Here is a 21,403-nt window from a genome sequence, read left to right on the forward strand (position 1 = left end):
ATTATCCACAAATGGAGAAAACTTGGAACAGTGGAGAACCTTCCAAAGAGTGGCCAGCCTACCATAATAACTCCAAGAGTGCATCGACCACTCATCAAGGAGGTCCCAAAGGAACCCAGAGCAACATCCAACGACCTGCAGGCCTTTTCTTGACTCAGTTGTCAGTGAACCATAATCCGAGCCATAATCCACAAATGGAGAAAACCTCTAACAGAGGTGAACCTTCCCAGGAGTGGCTTGCCTCCTGAAATTACTCCAAGAGCACATCAACAGCCTATCAGGAGGTCACCAAAGAACCCAGAACAACATCCAATGACCTGCAGGCCTCACTTGACTCAGCTGTCAGTGAACCATGGTGAGAGCCATTATCCACAAATAGAGAACCTTTGAACAGTTGAGAACCTTCCCAGGAGTGGCTGGCCACCGAAAAAATTACTCCAAGAGTGCATCAGCAACCAATCAGGCAATCACAATTGCAATAATCATTTAAAAACAGTATTTTATGGTTACTCAGTCATTTATTCTAATGTTCTTATTTGTTGATCTGAGACATTTATTTGTGATAAATTTGCAAAAAAGGAAACCATGAGGGGCCAAATGCATTTCCATGGCACTGTATCTATTATATTATCATAATACTCATCTTTGTATCCTTACTCTTCCAGCACTATAGGACAAAGACTGTCCATCAACACTCGATCATGGGTTTTAATTATTGACTGCGCATAAAGATGGACGATGCATCTCCACCTCCTTCTCATGTACAGAAGTGAAGCAAAAATACCCCTCAAAATAACATATTGTGCCAGTAACTAAGGATGCACAGTATTAAAAGTTAGACATTTGTTTCAACATATATGCACATTTCTGCAAATATTTAGAGCTGATATATCAACCATACATATCAACAGAACGTATGAATGAATGGTAGCTGTTTTTTACCCACTTTCCTTAAACTTTTAAGTGAGCTGTCTGAACTACAGCTAGTTTTATTTTTTTACACTTGAGAAGAATGTGTTTTTGTTGTCAGTATTGACTCAGGGAAGTGAGAAGAAGTGACTTTTATTGTGTATTTTCCTTAAAATATCCACCCCAATTTAGAATTCAAGTTTTCAAAATATTGAACAGTTAGACTTCATCGAGCATCTTAATAGCCATCTATAAAGACAGAAACCATTTTAGAGAAAATTTCTTTGAAGCATCTTTTAATTGTGAAGTTTGACATACGTGCCATCTGTTAACATGGAGAACGTACTGCTTACGATCTATACTGCAACCAGTCAGCGGGGGGAGCTCTAAATGCTTTGGCTCCCCCTCTTTGGGACTCTTTGCTCTGGATGGAAATTATTGAGAAAAAATTAGTAGGAAAGTAAAGGGAACAAGTCAAACTTTGAACAGAAAAAGTCCTTGATTCCTCCCTGCTTTGGATTCAGTGTATCAGCAGACGGATTGTGGGTAATCCATGCTAACTGACGGATGTCCTGTCTGAGGGCCGTGCTTGAACTAAGCTAAACTAAGCCTCTGAGCCACCTCGGTGTGAACGAGGCTTTCTTTTTTTTTCACCCCAAATCTTCCGCCTAAAGTTCGCCAGGGATCCCCTCACCTCTCCACTTGTAATTCATCCTGAGCGGCTGAGTCAAACAGCGTGAAAAAGGCTTTTATTACAAAATGTTAACAGCGGTAGAGTCATAACCTCTCATGCTCGTCATCCCTCAGCTCGCTCACTCCTGTGGAAAACGAAGACAAGCTGCTAAAACAGCCCGTGGCATTAACATGATGTGTGGAAACACACATGACTGATTGTTTTCTGATGGAGTTAATGAAGTACTGGGGCATGTTTTCAGGTTTTTATCTTCAGAGACTTCTTGTGAAAGTACTCATCAGTATTGACACTGATTCATAAATTTGTATCCTCTCATTTGTATCCATACAAACAACTTAAGTGTCCCTTTCCTCTTTTAAATCCCAACATCCCATTTAAAAGCAACTTTTCTGTGTTTCTGTCTTGTCTCTCTAGGCTCTCCAGGTTGCTCTGGCTGAACATCAGGGCGAGGTGGACTACCTGACATCAGCTGTGGAGCAGGTCTTCCAGAAAGCTCCTCCAGACATCTGCCAGAAGTAAAACTTCAAAATTATTTACTATTGTAAAAAAGCATTGAATTTCATATGTTAAGTTTATATGTAGTTTTTCTGGTTTTGTCACAAGCCAATAAGCCACTGTAATTTTCCCTCAGGTATCGCACAGAGATGGACGCCATCATGACTCGCTGGAGACGACTTGGCACCACCCTGACAGACAACACTCAGAGAATCCAGGAGCTCATGGCTAAGCTGATGCAGTTTGAGGTGCTATAGATTACAGGCATTACTGTATGCCACTGAAGAATCCAAGTAATGCAAGAATGTATTGATCTGCTGTAAGACATGTCTTTATTTCCTGCTCTTTTTCTCTCCACCAGAACGATGTTAAGACTTTGAAGAAGTGGATGGCAGACGTGGATGTGTTCTTGAATGAGGAGTGGCCGGCCCTGGGAGACTCTGAAGCTCTGGAGAAACAGCTGGAGCAGTGCACGGTGAGGAAACAATGGCAGTACTCGAGGCTGAAAGATTACTTTCAAGGGCTTATTTTTGAACAGTTATTTATATATAAATGGAAGCACTGTGATTGAAAACATTAAAAAAAACTCTACGGAGGTTTACTTAACCCTCAGTTCCTCCTATAACCCTTTAAGGGCCTTTCAGTCATATTTTTTGCTCTAATTTTGGCAGTTATTGTGCTGATATATGACAACCATGTTCATTTTTTAAAATGAATTCTGCAATTTCATTGCTCATATTGGGTTGTGTGGACAAAAAACTGACAGCCTTCCTCCTGGAGCCCTTTTTAGCCCCACTGACTATCATTAAAACCTCTTATTTTTATTCTACTACCATTGCAATACAGAAATATGAAATCCTGTCAATTCCTCTGTAACCTTGTGATTCAGAGGTAAAAACAAAAAAATGAGTTGCACACCCAACAAAATCATTTCCCCATGTTTGCAGAGAGGCATTTTGGGACATGTCAAACTGTATCTTTGTATTATATAGCCATGGTAATGAAAAACATAAATCAAATTTGTAGTTTTTCATCTGATTCACTCATTTCTTAACAGATTGACTTGCAGAGAAATTACAATGCTGCTTTCAATGTTATAGAGATTTAAAGGGTTATAAGGCAAGTCTGCATCATTAAGAATATTGGGAACCAAGAAGCAGCCAATCCCTGCAGAGCAGAATGCAAACAATGCAGCCAGCCACCTCAATTTGTTTATGCAGGTGCACCTGCTGGTACTGTGATACCAGGGACAGAAATTTTCACCTGTCTGCAAAAAGGAAAAAAAAAAAAAATTAAAAAAAAAAATTAAAAATCATACATTAAGTTTTTTTGTATTTTTTTGTGATTGCCCAAAAAGTAATAATCTATCAAAATCAGTGTTGTTGCAAATCATTGACATAGACTGATAATCCTTGCACAAAAAATCCACTTTTTGCATCTGTCAAATAGAAAAAAATATATATTTTGTGTGGAAGACAGTGGCAATGTGTTAATTTACAGGGTTAAAATTTTGAAAAATTAATGCTATACATGATGAGGGCTGGATTGACCAATTAAAAAAAGTTCAGGTTTGATATTTTAAATATATCCAGTGACCTAAAAGGGCCTCAAGGGGAAGAGTGTTTTTTTTTTTTTTTTTTTTTTTTTTGAGGGTGGGCCTGAGGGTTGAAATATGGACCAATGTGCGTCCGTTGTACACTGATGTGTCCACTTTTCTGTTCCCTTATTGGCCAGGCTCTTGTGAACGACATTCACACCATCCAGCCCAGCGTTAACGGCATCAATGAAGTGGGTCTGTACCTGAAGAAAGAGGCCGAGCCGCCGTTTGCCATCTACATCCAGAAAGAGCTGGACGAGCTGAATGCACAGTGGGAGAACGTCTGCAAACAGGTCTGTAGCCTTCCTCAAGAGCATCTCATAGTCTTTAAAACACTGAATGTTTGTTATGGTGGGTTATCTCTCCTTTATCCAGGCCTATGCTAAGAAGTCAGCACTAAAAGGCGGCCTGGATAAGACCATGGCTCTGAGGAAGGAGATGCAAGAGATGCAGGAGTGGATCAACCAGGCCGAGGAGGACTACCTGGAGAGAGACTTCACATATAAGACACCTGAGGAGCTGCGCAAGGCTGTGGAGGAGCTCAAGGTGTGTGCACAGCAGGATACAGAAAGAAACATAGTTTTATTGGCCTGGCAGCTTGTACAAGTTTGATCAATTTTAAAAGGGAGGAAAAACTATCAAGCTCACATAAATAAATACAATATGCACCTCACTTCACTACACTATGCAAGAACAACAACCAGCATTTCAAAAAGGGTATATAGTGAGCCATCTACAGTGAATTTAAAAGGTCTACACACCCCTGAGAAGAATAACAGGTTTCTGTAATGTAACCTTTAGTGTGACCTATAACCTGCCCAATTGAGAAACAACTAAAAACGTATAAGAGGAAAAAAATAAAAGGTTCTTAAAACCTTGCTGCATAAATTTGCACACCCCCAGACCAGCCCAATTTTTTCTTAATTTTTATGCACATCATTATGCTACTTGAGTCCCATATGAACATGTTCTGCAGTTATTTTCTTCATTTTATGCCCTCTTGTCTAAAAATCCTCATTTAAATGAGTGGCAACTGTTATTGCCGGTGGGCACATGGCTTGTTTCTTCCACTATGATAATAAAAGATGAGTCAGAGCATAAAAATATCATGCTATTGAATATTTATCATTTCAAAAGAGCTGTCCTCGTTAAGAAACAATTTTATAAGACAGCAAATGTGAGAACGAGCCATTTAGTCATCACTGAGGTGGTCTGCGCCCTGTTATTTTGTTGTTGTGAAATCTTTTTTGAAAAGAATAAGAGGCATTTATAGGTACTGTTTTCAACATGTAAACATAGTCGTGTTTTATATTGCAAGCTAGCACTAGTGTTAGCTCATTATGTCTTTCTGTTGCAAATGAGGGATTACTTTGGAAATATAATTTACACTTCATGATACGATCTGCAGACATCTAATACTGAAATTTCAAGCTTTCCTAACTTTCCATGTACAGAATGTGCACTACGCTGATTTTAAAATGAGTATTTGTAGACAGGAGAATATATATAGTATATATAGTATATACCAGTCGAAACCAGGACTGTTGACCAAAGAGTTAATTCTGTTGCTGTCCCTGTGATTGGACAAAAGTTACATTAATTATGGGCCAATCAGAGTGACAACACAAAATGAGGTTGTATGTATGCGCAGCTCTGTGAAGCTTGACCAGTAGTTGCTGTTGTAGTTTATGAATGTTGGGGCTTGTTGGTGGATCAAACTCATGCCAAGGCCAGTCGGGAGTGAAAAAGCCATCCAGTTCTGATAAGTACTGTTGCTTAAGCTACATTGTTGCTAATTGCTTCATTGGTGGCGGTCATTGCTAATACAACCAAAACCCCACCTGTTAACTATCTCAAACTCAAGCCGAAGCAGGGCAGGACAAGAGCGAAAACCTCTCCCCTACCAAGAGAAGGTTTCAGTGCTGTTCTTTGCCCTTTTTTAGGAAAGTCATACGGTCCAGTTCTGATAAAACTGCTGCTATACTGTAGCTACATCCAAGCTAATTGTCCCATAGGCAGCAGTTGTTACTGCCAGCTCCCAGGACAACTAAACCCTACTCATAACTTCTTGCGTTCTCCTTAAATGACACTGATTGGTCAGGTCTGTTCTCAGACCAGGCACAGTTGTTTAAGACTGGAGCTTTGCAAGATGGATGGCAGACAAGGAATCTGGCCAATCATCTGCTTTGCAAGATTTATGACAATCATGGACTTTTGCAAATATTTTTGCTAGTGGGTTGATACTTCATTAAAGCATCTTTTGATGTCTTTGCAAGATCCACTCTCTCACTGGGAACAGAAGTAAAATGTACGTAGCATGCTAGCTAACTGCAGCTAACATTAATTCATGGACTCTGCTTCAAAGACATTTGCTAACCTGAAACAAATGCTTCTGTTTCACCTGCTGCTGATTGACTCTCTGTAAATGTCAGACGATGTTTGAGGTCTTCATTTGGAAAAACTGAGAGTTAGTTACACTTGATAAATTTATCCGGTGACTGGCTGTCTTTTTGGCTCTCTAAGGTGAGATCATTGAAAGTCTCATACTCATCCCTTTACACCTTATCATATACTCTTGTAGTTAGGACAGGACAACAGGTGGCAATATTTCCCTATTTACACTATTACCAGTGATTTGCTAGTGTTACAGATGCCCGAGACTGATTCCAATACAATCAGCCGATACAGAGTACCAATCAAATACCAGTGTGAACTTTCTGGACTGACTGTTGATAAAATGATACTGCAGGGGGCTCTGTCTCTCTCCGTTATGCCCTATTCAGGCAGTATGACATGATTACGGCACAGCCTGCCATTGGTTGACAGACCCTCACAAAGAGTGAATAATATGACGGTTAGCATTCAAGCTAGCGGTAACAAAATGCATTAAAAAGGATTAAAAGACATTCAAAATGAGATTCACTGGTGTGGATCTAATCATTATAGCCCCAAAAAGTCACATGACTTTCAGGCTCACTGAAAATGCTGCCACAAGGGATTCAAAGGCATCAGTAGCGTCAATGGGAAGGCACATTGGCTAGCTGTGTCACTTCTTGTCGTGTACGACAGCGCCGGACTCGAAGGCTTTTTAACGATCACACTCAGAGAAAACCTGTCACACACAACCGCCATTCTTTGCTGCTGCAGTGGGTCCTTTGGTTTTTCTTGGCTGCTCTTTAAAATGGCAGCTTGTGCACGCAGTGTTTTCTGGCAGCAAAGAAGAATTGATTTCCGGTTTATAGCGCTAACATTTAGCATGGCTGAACGAAGCAAAATATAAAGTTAAACCAAGCGGTATCGGATTGTTTTTTTGCCGGGAGCAAAGCAAAACTGGTGTGTATCTGATGGTTTAGCTGGAGATTAAGATTGTTGAATGCCTTGATGGTGAAAGACTCCAACACCAGAGCTCAAATGTGTTGATAAGAAGCCTGAATCCAGTCAAGACTGAACTCTTTCTGCTGTTTCCGGCAGATTAGAGGACAGAACGAGTCTGTGCATGCTCTAACAGTTTTATTCTGATTAGAAGCTCCATGCATATATACACACGTCTTAAATGGATCAGCATCCATGTTAACAGTGGAGCTGAAATCTCTTATCAGCATGACTTTTGTGTGTTCAAGAAATATCCCACATGTAAAAACGACTGTCAGTGAGGAGAGAGTCACAGCTGTGAGTTAGTTTTACTCAGTGGGTGCTGTTTGTATTTCCTGACATATGGATAACCACCGTCTCCTCTATATTCACAGCCCACATCTGACCCACTCTGTGCAGCGGCTGCAGATGTTCTCTCTCTTTTCTCTGTCACTCTGTTTTGATCCCCGTTAATTCCAGGTCGATAACGCCCCCGTCTGCCTCTCCTTTCAAAAATACTCTTCTTTTCTTCCTCTCCATCTCTCTTTATCCTCCTCCCTCGCTCAAAGCTTTGTGTCTCCTTTTCTCTCTCATCCCCCCTGTTCCTCAATTTTGTACCAAACCGCATCGATTCGCTCATCCTCCACTGCACCTTCTTTTTTTTTTTTTTTTTTTGCTTTCATAACTTTAATGTGATGTATTTGTGATGTAAATTTATGGCACCATTTGCTTTTCATATCAACCCAAAAGCCTTGGCAGCGCCTCTCCTCTCTTTCCTTGGAAAAAAAAAAAAGTTTACTTGAGAGCGAAGTTGGAAATTAAAAATTGATTTCACTCTTCTTGCTCTCACTAATCCCCCTCCTACTCCTCCTCACTCCTTTCTCCTCCTCTTCCTCTCCTCTTTCTGCTCCCAGCTTAAAGGAAACTCCATCGGTGAACCCGCTCGCTCGTTTCTTCTCCTAATCCTCCCCTTCCCTCCGTCGTTTGGGAAAGTATTAGCTACACTCTTTCATTCATTGATTCACTCGCTTATTTGTTCACTCTGTCTCTCTGTCTCTTCACACTTGGTGGCTTTGTCAACAGAAGATACATTGATTCATTTGTTCGGGCATTCATCCCTCCATCCATTACACCCTCTCTTTTCTCTCTCTTTCTTTCTTCTTCTCTTTAGTCTTTCTTTTCTTTCACTCTTTAGTTGACTTTTTAAAGTTTTATGATACAGAAAGGCCTGTTGATGCACGCTAGCTAGATCAGTGGCACTTTTTCATACTGTCGTTTTTAACATCTATAACTTCCTGCAAGTAGAAATGCACAAAAATCTTGAGCAAAAACAGACAAACCACTAGAAAAGGCACGTCTTGTTCTTTTCTCACTTGCAGGCAGTCCAGCTTTACAAATAGGTGAAAGCTAGAAAGGGCATACTCATGCAAGATCTTCATTCCTAGCTTCTCTTATGTCCTTCTTTGACAAATAAAATGACATTCCTGCTCAATCTAAAGCAAGCAGTTCAGCTCTTCTGCTTTTTTTCTCAAGGGGGAATGAGCTGACACTACAGACACATTTTTCTACTTAAAGACGGGGAAGATTTTGAGAAGCAACTACAAAGTCTGGAGTCGGTGTCTGTACCAAATGCTCCTTGAGCTCTCTGGAAGATGCTGCTTGTCACTTTGCCAGCTTTTAACATAAATGATCTCTTAAGTTTTTATTAATGGAAATAAAAGTGGTGGCGCGACAGAAAATTGAGCGCTGATCACATGCAAGCCCTCGGCCGATTCGCTCTATCAAATCGCAATCATCCTGCTGTATTTAAACTTTTCTGTTCCCTCTGCAAGCTACTTTTTGCAGCCCTCCTCCACCCCAGCTCCTCCTTAATGCTATCTGACTTAATGTCATTCTATCGTCACTGATGTTTGCTCTGCTCTGGGTTTATTGCTGCTTCTCTCCTTGCCTCAGGCTTTCCATGTAGGCTTGTGGAAGAGCAGGGAGATCCCAGAACAACCACACCACCAAATGTAAATAATGACAACGAGGGCAAATTGATAACGCGTGTTACTCGACAAAGTGGTCCTAACTGAACTGCTAAAAGTGGCGTGAGATGTTTTTATATTTCTTACATTTAACATCTTAAACATCATGCCACATGAGGCCACTAAGAGCCTGGGAGAAGCCAAACAACCATTCTGACCAACGGATTACATTAGAATTAGCAGAATTGTACAAAAATTACTCATCCATTTGCAAGTGGAGTACATGGACTTTACTCATCCATCCAACAGCATCATGGCCAGCTTGGCACCGGAATAGCAGCCAACATGTCAAAGCCAGTCCAATACTCCAGTCTGGCTTCTTACTCAGTCCCTTTCTCTTGCTTTTTTTCTTAGCTCTATCTGTCATGATCCTTTTTCTTCTTTTAGCCTCAACTGTTGTGCCGACCAGTACTGAGATGAGCTACCCTGCTTTTTTTGAGCTAAGGGCTGGTGCATTAACTCGAGCTGTAAAGCAGTATGCACTTGTTACAAGAGAACCGTGGCCTGCTGCCAAGTTACATAGTGCTGAAAGCAGGCAAGTGGAGCCCTCTGTGGAAATAAAACACTATTTTCCCTGTTGAGGGTTATTGCACTACTAGATCAACTCTGAAACTATTTTAAGGTGGAAATAGTTCAGATTGTTGCTTTAATGCACACAATGAAATATATTGTATAATTTCAAAAGTTAAAGAATTAAGATTCAGTATGTTTTTTCACTTGTTTTTTTAGTAAACCTACTTTACTGTAAGTTTTTCTGTGTGCTTAGTGCCACTGAAACATACTTTTTTTCTTTCTAATATAGTAAAGTGAGCAGAGTACAGCCTCATAGAGCTGCTAGCATGGCTTTAGACTCACACTAAGCAAGTTTTTGCTTCACATCACAACCATGAAATTGGAGAAACTGTAGTATAGCTGTGCAGAAGTTAGCCTTAAGCTAGCCATCTGAAGGGATGTTTGTGTGTTTTTGTTCAGTTCAGCTGAACTCAGCCAAAACTTCACTCCTCTTTATTATGTCCCTCCGGTCCCTCTCCTTTTACTTTTCTCTGTAAATTTATTGTTCTAAATTGTGTCAGAAATTCTCGCCTTGAGTCAAAATATTTTAACGTAGCCTGGAGAAAATTTGCATTTAATTCAGCTTTCCATTTATTTCTTTAATTCTGCTGCATTTTTCAGTATTTTGTTTGAACTCAGTTTGTCTCTTGACATTATACCCTGTGCAAAGAAATTCACATTTTCATCACGGTAGCCTCATAATAGGACCGTTATCTCCCTAAGGACACTCGACATGTCTGTACAATGCGAGGAGTGCTGATAAGCATCACTTATTAACACATTTTTCTCTCATTCTCTACCAGAGAGCCCAAGAAGAGGTCCACTCCAAGGAGCTGAAGGTCAAACTCCTGACTGACAGCGTCAACAGTTTCATCGCTAAGGCTCCACCAACGGCCCATGATGCCCTGCGGTCTGAATTGGATGTTCTGACGGCCAACTACCAGCGTCTGTGCAGCCGGCTGGACGGGAAATGTAAAACTCTGGAGGTAAGAACTTGGAAACTTTGTCTTCTCTTATATCTGTTGTTCTGTCCAAGGCTGCAGTGCTCATACACATCAGGCCTGAAGGGCATGATGCTGTGTTTGTGGGTAAAGCGTTCAGAGGATGTTTACAGTAGATTATATATGAGCTAAGGTGAAGGGAGGTTAGACAGGCAGAATTGTTTATAGCTGTTTTCTTGTTTCGAGGTTTTAGCTTGTTGTGTTCAGACTGTGAGCTTTTTAGACTCAAAGCATTCAAGATGTTTGAACAATGACCTGGAGGTTTACATTATTAAGAAATATGTAGATGTAGCACCACAACTCATTTACAGAGTAGGTTAACAGGCTAACTAGTGTCAAAGAGCCATCTCATAATTAAAGTGCACATGCCAATGCTTCCCCTTTGTAGATGGAAAAGCAGGCTGTGACATAATGTTTTAAGGTCAGCCTTAATTTGGTGTGGGCTCTGGTCTGCTTTACAATATTGCAATGTGAAACAAAACAACCCGAAGGAAAAATGATTTTATCATAAATTGGTGAAAGCAAAAGCTTTGGTGGGAAAGTACCCTTAAAACTGTCTGCAAAGCTAACAAAATTCAACAGAGTTTGTGTTTTTCAATCAGTTAAGTTCATGGATTTTCACAAGCAGAAAAAAGTATGTTGTACCCTGTCACGTCAGACTATTTTCTACCCTATCAGATCATATCATATCCTAACACACTGCAACCTATCATATTATTACCATAAAACACCAAATAATAGCCCGGGCGTTTATTTGTCTCAATCACTGAGCAGACCAGGCGTTTATTTGGGACCAGGCGGCTATTTGGAACAGGCATTTAATTCCTTTCTCAAAAAAATCTTGCTTAGCAAAAATTGGAAAATTATGGTAAATTTAATCAAACTATTTATTTGCACCAGCATGAATATCACTTTTACATTTTTAAGACAAGATTACAGTACCATAGTTATACTTTTGTCTTCTTCTGTCAACTCAACGCTCTCTAAACACTTTAGATACTGGTAAGGAACTAAACAAACACAAAGTTGACAACAGTTTAAAGTTAATGTCATACTTTTTTTATTTTTTGGCTGCACTGGGGCATGGCGCTAATATCTCACTTAAGAAAACGAGCAAGGAACAGGGGTGCCCCAGCCAATGAGGAGGCTAGTACTCGCAGCCAATCAGGCTCAGGTCAGAGGGAGCGTTACATGGTAATGGTCACATCGTAACATATATGAATAAAGTAATGTATCATATCATATCCAACTGTATTGTATTGTAACTTTTGCACCAGATTGTATATCTTAGTTTCTTCTGTTTGTTGTCTTGCATTGTTTTGTACAGATTTATACTATTTCCTATCACATTGTATTGTGTCCTTTTATATTGTACAATATCTTATTAAACTGTATATTCAGATGTTGTTTTATTTTGTATCGTATCTTTAAAATGTATGTCCCATCCTATGTTAGCGATACAAAAAAGAGAAAACAGTACATTTTTGAAGTAAAGCTAACTCTTCCCTAAAAAACTTCTAAACTGTGTCCAGTGTAAGGAAAATCCCTTCATATAACACAGTGTTGCCCTATATCACAACACTACACCAGCCCAAATATGCCTCTGGATGCTTTCTGAGTTTATGTCTCATGAAACGATGCTGAAACTCCCCTCTGTTTGTAATGATCAGTGCAATGAGGCAGCACCCACAGCATCTTATACGACGATAAAATGTGTTATTTACCTCGGTAGAAGTGTCTTCAGCTGTGTCGCTGCTAAAAATATCATGAGACTAAACTGTAAAAAACACAAAAACAGACACCAGAGCTAAGGACTGAAAGTTTCAAACATTTTCATCAGACTCTTTAGAAAAACAGCTGTGCTTTCTTACCATAAAATCATGTCACAGTGTCAAAAGATTAAAATAATTAATGAAGCTGTTGCTGCTCCACCGTGTGTGTAAAATATAGACTGTGACTGTGTTAGTCAGAGATGCGCTAATCCTTCCTGCTGCTGTGTGATAGCTTTAAAGCCAAACTAGGATCTTTCACAGCAATGCAGGCACAAAAACAGAGAAGTTCTGCAGGATCAGATGTACATGTTCAGCAACAACTGAATCCCGGCATTAGTAACACTGATTGAACTCACTGGAGGGTCGTAAATCTGCAGCCTCCTTTTAGTTTATGTGTCTCATATCTGATAGGACTCCAGTGTAAAAGTAGTGAATGAGATGATGGATTTAACATTTTGTAAACCCTTTCAGAAGCCATTTGTGAGACCTGAAGCACCAAAAACAAGCTAAATTTTGCGATAGAGGTCAATGATGTTAAAAGTTTCACTTTTGAGCTAAGCTATCAGAGTAGATATATCTGTGTTTTGTCCTCTAACAACCTTATACAAAGCAAACTGCAGCTCTTTGTGCTCTCTGCTATATTTATTGACCGCTGTCTGAGCTGAAATGTGGCCTGACATTCAGAGGCTGCCCTGTGAGCCGAACAGGCAGATATGGCCTTAACTAAACTTTCATACACCAGTTATTTTTGTCAGGAGTGAGGGGAAAAGAAAGGTAGCTTTTGGCATTTAGAAAACCTGTTTTTTTATCCAGTTCTATAAATTGCAAACTGCAACAAATAGTCTCTGGAAATCATCAGTTGTTGCGCTACATACAGTGTGGCCTCGTTAGAAAAAGACAGAAGAAAGTCAAGACAATATGGTTTTCTGCTGCTGGCAAAAATTCTGTTTTCGGTCTAAAATTGCCAGAATCATTTGTTTTTGTCTCCTTCTGTCTTCTCACATGCTTGCTTGTGTTTTGCAGGAGGTGTGGGCGTGCTGGTGTGAGCTGCTCTCCTACCTGGAGCAGGAGAACGCCTTCCTGGACCAGCTGGAACAGAAGCTGGACGAGACGGAGAACCTGCAGGGAAGCGCCGAGGAGCTGCAGGAGGCGCTGGATGTGAGTACGAACGAGGAGAATAAAGGAGAGCGGGCGTGTTTGGAGTACACGGATGATCTGTTTTATCATCGGAGCAGGACTACACACAAGCATTCAGACAAAATAAAGGGCTTAAAGGAAGAAAGACTCGATTCAATTTTTAAACAGGCTCAGCTGAGCCTCTGTGGCCGCTCAAAACAAAGCCCACTTCCAGCTTTAAATTGATCTTACACTTGTTGCAGACCAAAGAGAAAGATCTGTGCTTAAAAGTCTCTGTGCTCAGATTTTTGTACAAACTGACCAGAGTTGAGACTCCCTCGTGTGTTCCTGTTTGAACTGCAGATATCAGCCTTTTGTTACTGTTAACTGATCCTATTGGAGCCTTCATGAGTCACTGCTGCTTGAAATCAAACCTTTTCTTACAGTTCAAGCTTTCCTCTGCCAAGAGAAGAAGGTCTCTCTTTATTGTATAGAGAAGTGAACACACAGCATGTTAATCCCACCACTATGGGGCGCTAGAACAAAACAGTAACACAAGATAACAAGTAGAGCTTAGCTTCACTTTGGTTTGATGGATGAATTTTACATAATTAGGGAGAAAAGCTGTTAAAAGTGCATTTCCTGTGCTCCTGGCGTTAATCAGGAAGTGTAGTTTAAACAACTTTTCTCCCTCATTAGGTGAAATTCATCCATGAAACCAAACCTGTGGTTTGCTTTTTGGTAAATACACATCAATGTGGGTGTACACTTTCTGATTTTAAGCCAGCTCTATAACAGTGGAGGTGCAATGTCAGCTCACACTGAACGGTTTATGGCACACAAATATCACGCATAAGTGAAGTCTGGGCAGATTGTGACAAATGTTTCCTTTGAAAAGTCTCACAGAAGGAGGTTGAAGTCAGATCTGTTGTTTTATTTTCATGCTTCAAATTACTACAAACTGCACCAGTAACACCAACACACCAACACAAGTTGGTGCTCAGGCCCTAATTATACATTTTTTTTCGCTACTTAAAGAAAACGCTGAGGCATGTTTAAGCCACCCCAATGAGCACATTTGAAAACTCTTCATAAAATTCTGTGGCTTTAGTGTCATATCATGCTTGAACTAGCTGGTGGAGTTAGCTGTAATAATATCCTGTAACAAAGCTTTAAAGAAGAGATTTTCAAGATGATTCCCTGGATATGTTCCTTGATCCTGTCTATGTTGGCAGAGGCTGGAATAACACGACAAATAGTGAGTAGGGTGTGAGCAGCACACCTTTGACCTCCACCTGCATGGTTTCCTATCCACTCTACCTGGGTAGAGACATAGATTATGGTGTTGTAGAATAAGATACAAATAAGCTCGTAATAATAACAAATAAGCTGTTGCTATGCTACTAATTAGCATGCTAAGAAGGTGAGAATTGTACCCTAAACTAAAGTGTTACCACAGCACCTAACCTCTCTTGCCAGCAAACACAACAAGCAGCTAAATAATACCAAAACTTCTGTCAGGTAGAAGTCCACAGGTAAGCCATTTTCCTGCTGTTGTATTTACTTTTTTATAGTATATAGTGGGAAGGTACATGACAAAGGTGTTCCTTCTTTCATCATGGTGATATAAGATGCTGCCTGACTGTTTATACTGTTGTTTTTTATATAAAAATTGCGCCAAAGTTGGGGATTCTGCTCAGGGTACTGCCAGCAACCCATCTGATAAGTCGTGAGCAGACGATTGGGCCATGGCGGGCTGTTGTGTCCACCTGTACACTGCACAGTCAACTACAATCAACTAGGCTGAGAGTCGGCCCAGCTTCCAAGTGCAACTCAAAATTTGTCACAGAATTGGCTGAAAATTGCACACCCAGCTTTATTGTGGGCAGTTTTGCTGAAAAAGAACAACAGTTCAAAAACACATGGAGGGGGCCAGAGCCGGGCAGCAGGTCTCTGCTTGACCTGGAAATGTCAGGTGGGACCACAGTGTTCTTGGCAATGGAGCTTGCAGCGGATTGTAGAGAATAATCGTTGTCTGTCCCAAGTAAGCATGAATGAGATACAGCAACAGAACAACAGCTCCCACCAGCAGGTCACTTTTGGTTATGTAGCAGTCTTTGAGATAGCCTCCAGCATTTCCCTACGTGTCTGACATGGTGGTCGCTGTGAACACACATGCCCTGCTACAACTAGTACAATTTAGAATTGGCTGTTTTGTTTTTTTTATTTAATTAATTAATACCCAACTAGAAACTCATGTGCATCTAACTGGACCAGTGCTCAGTCGTCCTAAGTCCTGTTTTTAAAATCAAGGTCCCAGAGGGAGAACTACTAGTCGCTGGTTTGCTGGCCATGCCATACTGTGTTCTCTGTATTGAATCCATTGACTATTGTCAGGAGGAAGATGAGGGACAGCAGAGCCAACAATACACGCAAGCTGAAGGTCGCTATGGTAGCAATCAGTGCTTCACTGGCACGCTGTATTGATGCAGTAATTCGTGCAGAAGAAGCCTTGATGGAGTATTGAGTGCATAAATGAACATTAGTTTCAGAAGGTTAACATTCTTGCAGTATAAATCTGCTTTTTGATTGGATTTTATGTAATATTGTCAGCTATAGTCATCAGCATTAAAGCAGAAAACAGGCTTGATATACATAACTTAATGGAGTGATAATATCAAGAGGAAAGGTGCCATTTTAAACTTAAAAGGCAAAACCGAGAGCTTTTGTTGCTGGCATTCAGAGTAAACAAAGACAGACTGAGATTAAACACTTCTCTAAGGATGTTGATGTTTCGTACGCCACACAAGCATGATAAAAAAATCCACTGAAATGTGCAAATTACAGACATTCATTAGGAAATAACACGAGGGCTTATGTGTTAACCCCATCTCATTAATTTGCTTAAACTGTGCTTTTTCAGATTACCTTAGATCCTTCACTCAGGGATTAGACAATGCAGAGAAAGCTCCAAACCTCCCAACCAGGATTCAGTCGCTGATTGAAGTTAGCGTGTTCCAGCAAAAATGCAAATCACTGCCTACTCTGATGAGTTTTACTACACTAATCGCTCCACCGACGCCGGCCACACAGACCTTCTGTGGGCTTCTGAGTGTGTGAAAAGCCGTTAAGTACCACCGTCAGACAAACAAGGTCTAATTGACCTCTTTTAACCTCAACATGTCATCACTTAACACCTTAATGCAGCATAATTTTCAATTTGCTAATCCCACTTGATGATGAGTCACAATATTAGTTTGTTCCGTGCCTTTTTGTCGCTAGAACATTTGAAAGAATTGACAGTCTGATTTATGGTATTTGTTTTGTTTGTGTGCAGGGTCTTGAGGTCCTTTTGCGGCACCCTGAGGACAACAGGAACCAGATCCGAGAGCTGGCGCAGACGCTGATGGACGGAGGCGTTCTGGATGAGCTGATTCAGCAGAAACTGGACGCGTTCAACACACGATGGGATGAACTCTTCGCCAGGGTAAGCTACACAAGCTCTCATATCTATACTGAAAAACGAGGTGTATTTGTTCTAAAGTGCAGCCTGTTTCCACTCTCCTTTCACATGAAACATCAGAGCCTTGTGAGTGATAACCAAAGAAAGTCACGTCTGTCTCTGCTGAATGTGAGAAAGGGGCTTTTGTTCGCTCCTGTTGTGCCTGATTGGATGTGCCACTCATCCCTCACACCTGGTATTCATTGGAAAAGCTCTGCAGATCCTTCACAAAGCATTCAGTAGTTGGGTTTCCATCCAAATGTATCACAAAATCCAATTTTTTTCTGAAATTCAGCAAAAGAAAATGCAACTTTTGCACATGTTTCTATCTACAAGTGCTATGCGAGTATTAGCAGTTGACAGGTTGAGCAGTAGGTGGCACTACTCATGAAAAAATATGAGATGACACTGCAGAGGAAGAAGGCTATACACCAGGTACAAGGAAGCCCAAAAGAGGTGTGTGGGGGGAGCTTTCAGGAGCCTAGCCACATGTGCATTTTGCTTCAGTAAATTCAGAGGGAAGTTGGTCCTGTATACCTGATATCAATCAAACTTTTTGTCGGCGGTGTTTGTTGTGCTTCCTCCTTCAGTCAGCTCCCTGGTTGCTACGGTCCTGTCCACATACAATCCTGCGTCTGCCTCCTCTTTGTTCCCCCAAAACATCAGGATTTCTGATCGTAGATATTGTACATGTTCCATACTTATGAGTCAAGCAGCTCTGAATGTCACCCAAGCAGATCAGGGAGTGCAAAATCACTCTGAAGTCATTGAGTGCCATAGATGTATATATATGTCAAAGTGTTTTTTCGGCGGCTGGCACAAGGGGGCACTCTCACGCTCCCTGTGAGTAATTTTGGGGCTTCTGGGATACGTAGTCGGAACACTACAGTCAGAGTTGAGTTAAGTTGACAACACATAAACACATGTACACATGCTCTTAAAGATTAAGACAAAATTCATAGTGTTGAACAGAAAGCATGGCATTTTTCATTTCTCTAATCATAACCTTATATATATGTATGTATATATATATATATATATATAAGCTAAAAGTTCTAACTTAGACACTGGAAGAAACCTTAAACTTTTGCCTGAGAAATCGCTTACTCACTGAAACCGACACTGAACTTAACGACAGTGAATCCAGGGATTGGCGCTTTCATTGATCTGCCTCAGCCGGCCAAGAGGTTAAGAATGCCGCGCGGTCTCCCCCGTGCGTCGGAGGAATAAGGCAGCCTCTCGCCAGCTGGATGCATACAGCGAAAAGCAGGAGAGGACATGGGCGTATAGGGGGTCCTGTGGAGGCCATCCAGAGTTCCAGAGTGTGAATGACAGTGACTGGAAGCATTATTTATTTTACAATAAAATAACATTTGTAATACAATTTTCAGATGTCTTTTATGTCATTGAAGGTAAAATTATAACATTCAAATCACCATTCTGCTTGACAGACTCTCTTTCACAAAAATGCATTTTTCTCAGCTTCCTAGAGAAAAAGTGGTCTTTTTGGTGAAACTAGCCTCTGTTCAACTTCAGATAAATCAAGAACGGAACAAGGTGCAAACAAACGTTTTTTTCCATGATGAAATAGAGAGTTTCTTCTTTCATTTGAGCTATTTTGTGTTTTCAGAATCATAGTACAAAATATTCTGTGGGTCTTGAAAGATGACTCAAAATGGCTAAAAACGCTGGCACAAGCCACTTTCCATTTTATAAAAGGGCTGGCACTCAATGAGTTAATACACAACGAAACATGGCAAGAATATAATCTTTAGAATTGTGCAATAATAAGGCCTTTGCCCACTCTGATTTGAAGGGAGGAATCAGGCCCTGCTTTCTGGTCTTGGAAAGCAGAGGTGAACAACAGTGCAGCTAATGGCTAATGGTGACAGTATAACATCCCTTTATGACTGTAGAAGGTAATGAAGAGATTAGGAAAATGGAGACGGGTTTTATTAGTGGGAATGGTGAGTTTTAAAAGCTTTTTTTGAACCAGTGTACTCTTAAAACAGCTGCAACAGTCCAGAGTGGTAACTTTACCCCTTGGGGAAGGTTTTCATTCTTTATTTGTTGATAATTTTGGCTGTGTTCATGTATGTGGCATGAATTTTGGTAAGATTGTCTAGTTTGATTTGATCTTATTTCCAGCTCAGCTCCTACAGTAAGTCCCAAATACACCATTTACAAGCAAGAGTTACACTCATGCTGTTGAGCCCCAAAAATGCACAATTTAAACCCATTCAAACTGCAATTTTTGATCTCACTTCCTTTAAAGCATTATACATGCATTTTATTATACTTGGGTGTCAGTCTGGGCTTTTGCCTTGGAATTGATCTTTTTTACTACTCTCCACTAGATGGCGTCATTTTGACCTTATTTGGCAAGTGGAGAAAAACAAACTAAACATGCAAAAAATAATAATGCAAAAAAGTAAATGTTTCTGCTAATCATTAACATATCCCAGACTGCTGTGATTCATCACACACACACACAAAATTGCATGTACTGTAGTTTATTGAAAACACTTAATTTTACTGTTTTTTTTCCATTGAAAAACATGGTAGCATCATGACAAAAAGCCTGCATTAAAAGGGCTAAAATCTTTAAAAAATTAACAAATATTTGATATCAATAATTAGGTCAGATATAAGTGAAAAATTAGCTCAATGAAAGCAGAATAAAATATTAATTTGTATAATAAATTTAAAGCTACAGTATGAAAGGTGCACTTTATGCACTTAGCAGTGTGAGGGTGAGTATGTAGCATTAAACAAAAAATATTAGTGCATAAAAATGAGTGTAATAATTTAACAGAAGAAAAAATTACTTTCTATGTTACACTGAAAATAAGTAATTTTACTGGGTTTTTTTTCATTGTAAAATTGTCGAAACCATGACAAAAAACAGGCATTTAAGGGGTTAAAATATTTAAAAAATAATTTACATTAAATAACAATAATTAGGTCAGATATAAGTGAAAAAATTGCTCAATGAAAGTAGAATGAACTATTCTATATGTATAATATTTGTTATAGCTAATGTATAATAAAAGTTTTTTGTGCTTAGCAGCTTAAGTGAAATTTTTGAAGTTTTTCCCCTTTTTTTCAATCTCCAGAATTTACAGTAAGATTTTTATTTGCAAATTCAAAGTGTGCAATTAACTGATAGATGTAAAACCCACTGTTACTGTGTGTGTTTGCCCCCTTTTTTTGCTTTCAATATGCAGTTTGTATGCAGTAACAGCCATTAAAGATGTGCTGTTCTAAGAGTGAACCATTTTTCTTCAAGGTATGCAAGACACTTGAACTATTGTAAAATAAAGAGGGAAAATAAAAACGCTGTATGCCATGCCGGTGTTAGAGTTAGAAGTAGATATTTTAGCAGAAGCTTTGGTCACTAATTCTCCCTAAGTAGTCCCTCATTCACTTTTATAACTTTCTCATTCCTTGATCAATGAAAACCAGTCTTACTGTTCCTGTAAAGCAGATGATCTTGATACAAACATCCCTGTACCTCGGCCCAGCAGCTCCGTTCACCATCCCTGCTTCCAGGAACAGTTTGATGTCCTATCAGTTTTGAGAGTCGTCATTTCCCTACAGGCTCTCTCTCTTCCCATTTCCTGTCTTTGTGGGTACGCAGACACCTCCTCCTTGCATGAGACGGACTTTGAAACTAAGCATTCGCAGTAGACTGATCGGCCACCTTGATGTACGTTGGCTGGGATTGTAGCTCATTTGTGCACCCATCTGAACAAAAAAGCTTTATATAGGAACAAAACATGAAATATGGGAATATGATGGTGGCTGATTGTTTATTATACAGGAGAAAGAATGAGTCATTTGCCTGATTAGAATTTTAATTCAGGGGAAGATTGAGCTACAGGATGATGGCGATCACGCTCTAAAAACACCTTTTTAAAGCAACATGGAACGGATTTTTGGTGTTTTTTGGTATCTCCTGGCATTATTGTCAGATAAAAACAGAGCATTTGAAGAAAAAAGCATTTTATTCAATCAATACTGAAGTGAATCCATCCTTACAGCTCCCCCTCACTCTTAATCCTTCCTTCTTTACCTTCTTTACTCCTACATTTGTCACATATTCCTCTCCATCGCCAGCGTCTTCTGCCTCTTCATCACCAGTTTTGCCCTCCTGCTCCTAATTCTCCTCCCACTTCTCCTCTTCCTCCCCAAATATCTCTCTTCTCTTGCTCCTGGCCACCATCAATAGCAGCAACACATCCTCTGCTTCTTGTGGAGATCCTCGGTGACAGATTACAGTAGACACACTCATAGACGCCTGCTGGGTTGATCCCCCCTCACAATGGAGCCAGATTAATGTTCTCCTTGCAGCCTGATAAGCCTCCTTTTGTTTGTCTACCCATCA

At 40.1% G+C, this 21,403-nt stretch overlaps 1 protein-coding gene across 1 annotated transcript in view; it reads left to right on the plus strand.

Annotated features, from left to right (window-relative positions):
- Window positions 1-21,403, plus strand: part of dmd (dystrophin) — a 486,115-nt gene that overhangs the window by 301,738 nt on the left and 162,974 nt on the right. The window contains 8 exon segments of the mRNA XM_041781573.1: window positions 2,018-2,118; window positions 2,235-2,346; window positions 2,460-2,573; window positions 3,833-3,988; window positions 4,071-4,241; window positions 10,429-10,611; window positions 13,422-13,556; window positions 16,852-17,001. Coding sequence (XP_041637507.1) covers window positions 2,018-2,118; window positions 2,235-2,346; window positions 2,460-2,573; window positions 3,833-3,988; window positions 4,071-4,241; window positions 10,429-10,611; window positions 13,422-13,556; window positions 16,852-17,001 — 1,122 coding nt within the window.

Source organism: Cheilinus undulatus, linkage group 24 (genome assembly GCF_018320785.1).
Source record: "Cheilinus undulatus linkage group 24, ASM1832078v1, whole genome shotgun sequence".
Lineage (NCBI taxonomy): Eukaryota > Metazoa > Chordata > Actinopteri > Labriformes > Labridae > Cheilinus > Cheilinus undulatus.